The sequence below is a fragment of the Apaloderma vittatum genome, unplaced genomic scaffold (assembly GCF_000703405.1).
Source record: "Apaloderma vittatum isolate BGI_N311 unplaced genomic scaffold, ASM70340v1 scaffold22020, whole genome shotgun sequence".
NCBI lineage: Eukaryota > Metazoa > Chordata > Aves > Trogoniformes > Trogonidae > Apaloderma > Apaloderma vittatum.
The window spans coordinates 1633-8737 of record NW_009696541.1 but is presented as its reverse complement, the minus strand read 5'-3'; the positions used below and the strand labels follow the sequence as shown (position 1 = coordinate 8737).

The window sequence follows — 7105 nt, the reverse complement described above, 5'->3', positions numbered from 1 at the left end:
ACACTCCCCCCCCCCCCCCACTGATACTAACTGCTAACTATTCCAGCAGAACAATCCCACACTGCATGGCCCAGGGTGTGAAAAGGAACAGACCCAAGTCAGCAAGAGGAATTGAATAACAATGGTAGTTACCTAAGAAAATAGTGAAAACTCATTACTTGGCAGCTACAAGGCAGATTGTCAGTCAAAAAATAATAAAAGAGGGAGGGAGAGAGAAAGAGAGGCCAGACAGAACTTCCAGGCATTTCACATTGATTTTACCCCTCCCACAGCAGATCTCTGTAGCTCTGCCTTACCTACCCAAACAGCAGCCCTCTAAGCCTACCTCACACACAAATTTATCTATTCAAGTCTCCCAACACCTAGAAAGATAACTAAACACGTGATTTTGCTATTAGGAAGATCTCTGTTTCCATTACCTTGGAGAAGAAGTTGATACTGTAGGTTATTGTGCGCATAGTAACAGGGTGACCCCGAATAAAGAATCCTCCAAAATATATTTTATCTAAGTTATGGAGTTTAGCATAGAGGCAGGCGAGCTGACCAATGTCATTGCTGATCATATGTAGTAAACTTTTTGCCATATCTTCTTTGGAAAATTCTTAAAGAAAAGAAATAGGAAAGTGAATTAAACACAGCTGCCTACGACTGCAGGAAAAAAATACTGAATTTCACCAGACTGCTAGATGATTATAAACATCAGACTCCCAAGGGCCAGAAGAGATGGTAGCATGTCTTCTGCTCCTTAGTTCCAAACAAACACTCCAAATAACTGGAGCAACTCAAGCTGTGCTCCAAGTCCCCTTTCGGCCCAGCGTATCAGAGGGAAACGTCTCAGGCAAGACACGTTTATTCTGATGAAGCTGGCGACTATTTTTCCACCAGTTTAAGCGTTCGCAGGAAGCGAGCACAGGCAGCAAATCTGTGCTGACAGGCAACAGAAAGTAGGAAGTGCAGAGCAAATCTTGGCTAGTTCTTTTTTTATACATTAGTACCTTTGTCTGCTGTAGTAGACTTCCCGAAGCTGCTGGCGATCAGATTCCCACTGAGCCCCAGGGTCTGGCAGGCGCCCCCATACACGTCTTTCACAAGCATGTCCACGTTCGTGTGCTGGCCCTTGGAAGCCAGTTGCAGCAATTCGTCAAATTTCTGAGGACGAGAAGCAGAGTTACCTTCCCTTTCCTGGCCAGCCAGGGAACCTTGCCCAAAGCCTCAGAGCTCTGCTGTGTCTTTCCTGACCAAAACCAGGGGTCTTGGCTTGTTTTAGAATCAACCTTGCCAGCAGAAGACACATTATTACTAATTACAAGGACTCATTGAGAGTCCGTATCTTGTCACATAGACCGATATGAAGTGAGCTTTAATGACGAAAAGCACAATCATCCTCTTATCTGCAAATAACATGTTGAATTTCCCCTGAAAATCAGAGATGCATCAGCCTAAACCAGTCAGAAGCCTCATGCATCTCTTACCTTGGAAGGAAGTCAGAAACTAACAGCAAACAGAATTAAATCTTGAAGTGTAAAAAAAAAAAATGTTTAAAGCCCAAAAGACTACGTCTGCCTTTACTCTTGCAGAGAAGCATTCATGTCCCTGCAATTGACCTTGTGAGCCATCTGCATTATCCCAACACTTAATTCACAAGTCTGTTAACCCTAATTTCTTCCTCTACAAAATCACGGAGAATTAAGAGCAGACAGTGTCATGTTCTAAGATTTCTTTTTATAAAGCATCAGACAAATTACTGCAAGTATAGGTCTTCCCTTTGACATTTTTGTACTTGGTGCCTGCGTAACCCTAGCTCCTTCTCCACTGCTGACATTTAGGGACACCTTTGTAAGACACGTGGATCTTTCAGACAGGAAAAAAGCAGCGTGATTTTAGAGCTGAGTTAGGCAGGGCTAATGCCAGCAGATCACCGAGCTGGGATATAAGCAACAAACCCCCGAAACTCTAACGTGTAACAAGGAGACTTAGAATTCCTCCTCTACTCCCAGCCATTTTGCAGTAATTGGGCGCCGCCTGCTCTGCCTCGGCAGGAACTAGGCAGGCATTTCACGTTGAAAAAGCGTCCAGAAAATTAACAGGCCACTTTGAGGAGGCTGCTCTCTGCACGACAGACCTTATTTGTCCTTGCTGACAAACTCCTTGAGCCCCAAGCAGGATTACTATTGAGCCATCATTTTTGTCCCTATATTCTACCGGTATCTTTCTGCATTTAGAGCTTCCTTTTATGTATCAGAAATATAGAAAATGTGAACACAGGTCAGGGACTCAGTCTTGTTATCTAACAGTCTAGGGCCACAAGCACCTAATGGGGAGTACAAGAATTGTCCTGAGCACTGCAGAACTGCCTGTTCTGTTTCTGCACAAGGGCAGCAATTCTTTGAATAAAAGATAAAAACCTCCAAAGAGACAGACATAATTTTTTTCATCTTCTAGTACACTAACATCAGATCTCTGGCTTCCCATACAAACATTACTTAAAATAATTACTTCTCCCTACCCAAAGAGTTCAGCATTTCAACATTTCAAACTTCCTCTCAGCATCTCATTGAATCCCACATCCCAAAAACTGACACTTTGATACCTTTGTTTTTGTGAGCAGCGCTCCAAGACCCCAGAAAGTTCCACCTCCGATTGAGCTCCCTCCAATCCATTCAAACTTGTCTTCTGTTTCTACCTGTAAAAAAAATCATTATTTTTTCCTAAACTTTCTCAAGAAGAAACGACGACAAATTTAAAACAGTACTGAATTCTACAATATAACATTTTAGCAACGACTCACCTTCACTATAGAAACCCCAGAGCCGATATTCACCAGTAAATAAGGGAAAATATTTGGGTGGTTCGTCTGAAATCGGAATTCTGTATCTGAATCTTTCTGGTATGCAAACACTTCATGGGGTATGTTCCTCAGCACGAAGTTGCATCCTTTAATTAGGCAGGTCATTACATCTTCTTTATCTACTCTGAGGGGAAGGGGGAGAAGAAAAACCCTTTACGTAAATTCCACAGTCCTGCTGATAAGCAAGTATGCTTTTAGATCAGGAGTTTTTTGAAGATTTTACGAACAGGAGATAGTAACCCACGCCTCATGGCAAAAGCCCAGATCTCTTAAAACATGAAACCCTCCATCTGCACGTGCTCTGACATTCACCCTCCGTGCCAGAACACACAGTCTGAAGTTGAGACTGCAGTTACGCAGTAACTTTAGTTTTACATTAATCGCTCTGTCATTAAGAATAATCCTGCCCCCCTGATTTCTTGTTTACGCTGCCTCTTTAGTGCCCTGGTGCTAGCACAAGTCAGGAAACTCAGCTGGAAATTAATCGAATAATTTCCTAACAAGGAATAATTTTCTATAGCTCTTCCCCTTCCTTCTTACTAAAGCAAAACAAACCAAAAAGGTCCCCCTCTACATTTCAGCACTCGTTTATGACAGGTGAAAGGGACTGCGAGGAGCCTGCTCCTGGGATCACGAAGCACAAGGCAAACAGCCTTCTCACGAGAATAACGGGACTTGTAACAGCACGTATCCCGAGCGTGGGGACTGGGAACAAGATGTATAATTTAGGGAAGATGGATGATGTGCTTAAGTCAGCCAACCCTGACTTCTCTAACCTTCTGTATCTCATATATTGTTACTCGTTTGTGGTAAATTTCTCACATGAAATACGCTACATTTCTTACACAAAATATGGTGAGCCCTGTTGAAAACACATAAACCAAGGGCAAATGTACATCTCACTTAATACAGAACGCTTTCTGTTTGTCAGGACAGAGAGGGTGTTGCTTTCTGGGCAATCAAGTGTGTCACAGCCAAATAAAAACCAGGTGCATCACATGAGAGAAGAGGGGAATTGCCTCCTTGTCTTGATTAACAGATACTTAATAACAGCCAATAAGGCAGGGATGTAGGCTGGTCTGAAAACAGGCTAACAGTCTCCCACCTATCAGAAGAAGGAAGTAATTTGAAAAATCAGCATAAAAGAAGATGAATGGAGCTCCTTGGGACCTGAGGAGTGTGCTATGTGGGACTAAAGCAGGAGAGGTGGCCTCAAGTTCTTCCCCAGAAACATCAGGTAATGTTTTATATTTGTGTAAATTAGTGATATTTTTATCTCTACCTACAGCAGCTTTTTAGGATGTGGTGTTTGATAAAGGTGTTTGAATGCTAAATTTATGGGGCTGCAAGTTTAGTCTCCCCCAAGCTTGGGCTTCTGTGTGAAGTTTAGGTGGGAGCTAAGCAGTAAATTACATATTAATTATTTCTGAGCAAACCCAGAACCACATTAACTGGAGAACACAGGCAATTGCAGAGATTAGGTACACTCAGGGGGAAAAAAGTATTTGTTAGCAGTATTTTGGCTTGTAATAATACAGTCATCTTGTGGATTTCATCCTTAAACTTTAAGTAGAAAGACTTAAACACACCTCATCACAGCAAGTGATCAAAGATTCTCAAGTAAAATTCTGGTTAGTATTGAATTTACTACTGTATTTCAAACATTACTTTATTTTATATACCATTGTAGGCATTGTAGGCAGCTGGGCAAAGTGGGAAGTTAGCCTGTTAAAGACTCATCAAAGAAGAAATACACTCCTGTAACTGAGTTCAAACAGTTCCACTTACTTCAACCCCAATTTCTTCTCAATTAGGTCTTTGAATTTATAGGCACCACCACCTGTAGCTTTGATGACTTTTGTCTCTGTATTGACAAGATGGTCTTTGATGAAGTCTAGGCAGGTTTCAATGTAAGTGTTTTCAAACTTAATGAAGTGAAGTCGAGCTGTAATCTCCTCTTGAACTGATATTTCATACAAAGGTTCATTTTCTATGTCCTTTAAAAGAGAAAAGAATTTCTTATAGGTCATTCAAAATCCTTCCTTGTGAGAAATGAGGCTACATGCTAAAATACTGAACATCAATAACTCTGGTTCTTTTGCCCTGACACTGTGTTAATGCTATTAAAAACATAATATCCCAAGCTACTTTTGAAAGAGAATGCAGTTTCAATAGATTTTAATCCTCCTCAAAGTGAGGATATAATTAATTCACCCATGGAGCAGATATGCATGAAACACCTCTGTATGAGAAAAGTTTTACGTTTACATGGGAGTATGGATTTTTTTTACAGCAGTACCATACTTCCCTGTCTAGAAAGTAACTATTTCAAACACTAACTGGCAACACAAGCACTTCCAAACAGGTAGTGAACATAACTGAGTTTCCCTGTGCATGGGCTGCACAACTCTGAAGCTGTGCAATCAGTCTTTTGCTAAGGAGAAAACATACAATGTATTGTACCGTAACTTCAGATCTAGAGCAATATTGAGGCTGCGAAACAAAAATAATTGCCAAACCCATGCTAACAGCTCATTTCCCCTGGAATGTAGCAAAGGGTTATTAACAGGAGCCATACATTCACCTGAGCTGCAGTACAAACGCTGAGAGATGGCTCCAAGTGTCAGTACATGCTAGAATGTGTGCTTAAAACACAGATTTCAGCTGTGACAACTTACTTCAGAGCACCAGGTATTAGAGAAGGTCATACATAAACTATAAGGAAGTTCTAGATGAAGTTTTACACAGAACAAATTATGGATGGGTTTAAGATGAAATTTCTGTTCTCCTATAAGAAGCCAGTCCTGTACTTTGCCGTTGTGAGTCAATCGCAAGCGATGAGACAATTCTCACCTTCCCAGAATGATCAAAAGATCTCACTCTTGCCACTTTGTGCTGCACAGTTGAATAATAAGCCAACTTGGTTAATGAACCACCTATTAATAAAAAAATGACAAGATTAATGCCTCTCCTCAGAGCAAACAATATAATGTATGTTTATGTATGCTTTACCCAGGAGTTCTTGGGTTTTAAGATTTGCTCAGCCAAAGCCAGATACAATTAAGCTAAATGTGTAATGCAGTGAGCCCAAGAACCCTTGTCTAGAAACACAGGTGCATGCCTAACCCCAAACGCACAACCTGGGCGGGAAAGCTCCACAAGTTGAGCTTATGCCCAGCTGATGTGGGGATGCCTGAAGATGAGCAGAAATAAGTGGAGGTTCTTGGCTAGGCTAGCACACGTATCGCTGTCTCGTTTGAAAACTCTTTACAGAATTGCTTGTCAGAGGATTTTATGAGCAAGTTTGCCACAACTGAGCAATGTGTGGCACGGGCACAATCAAGAAGTGTTTGATCAGCAACACTTGAGTAAAGATTCTTAACCTGCTTCCAAGGACAGGCTACAGATATGGAGCTGGTTAGAAGATGATTATGTACTGAGTAATTGTTTTGCAAGATTGTTCTTGACTTTCTGTAGGACAAAACATTACCTGCTGGTGCTTCTGATACCTCTGGTATCTTAAGTAGATATTTGAGCCTGAAAGCAGGAAGCTGTCAAAGCCTGCTTATTTTTGCTTAAACGAGCTTTTAACTTCTTTCCCTTCAGAAAGAGAAATGCCTCTTCAGCCACTCCTGAGTATCAGGATCTGATTAAAGTATTGGTTTGCTTCATAAATTGCTAAGCTGCTTTAGCTGTGGGAGGAAAAACCCTTAATTTTAACTGCGTAAAAAGCACCCCAGGCTGCAAACCATTATCTGCACAAAAGTCAGTTCTAACTTTGCACCTGTGCTTTCCAAACAGAAGCACGGAGCAGTCGGGGGGTCCAGATCTCCTGGCCTAGTGTGTGGATTAATTTAATTCTGCTTGCCTCTTGCAGAAGACTTGGCATGTTTCCCCTTTTAGCATGGGGGACATGCTGGCATACAGACATTTCTGACACTGAGAAAACAACAATACTACTGAGACAGGCCACGCTGCGTGCAAGGCAGGAAGTATTTATCACCTATCAGTGGGTTAAAACTAAAGTCCCAACAGTAAATAAAAACCTGGCAATGTTAGATAATGGCACGGCAGCTAAATGCAGTGGCCCTCTGCTCTGCTGCCTTACGAACAAGTGGAATCAAGAAATGCAGCATGGGCAAGTGTAAAACAACCAGGTAGTATTTAGAGCTTTGCCTTCCTAACAGTATTCTCATCTCTTCCATAGTGCTCAAATAAACTGGAATTTCTTTGTAATCTGTAAGAGAAAAATGGGCA

At 41.5% G+C, this 7105-nt stretch overlaps 1 protein-coding gene across 1 annotated transcript in view; it reads right to left on the bottom strand.

Annotated features, from left to right (window-relative positions):
* PANK4 (pantothenate kinase 4) overlaps positions 1-5784 on the bottom strand; it is a gene marked incomplete at its 5' end in the record, with an annotated part of 17556 nt that extends 11772 nt beyond the window's left edge. Inside the window, 6 exons of the mRNA XM_009875339.1 lie at positions 420-601; positions 996-1149; positions 2591-2683; positions 2789-2972; positions 4637-4845; positions 5702-5784. Coding sequence (XP_009873641.1) covers positions 420-601; positions 996-1149; positions 2591-2683; positions 2789-2972; positions 4637-4845; positions 5702-5784 — 905 coding nt within the window. The remainder of the gene's footprint in view (positions 1-419; positions 602-995; positions 1150-2590; positions 2684-2788; positions 2973-4636; positions 4846-5701) is intronic.
* Positions 5785-7105: the final 1321 nt, after the last annotated feature.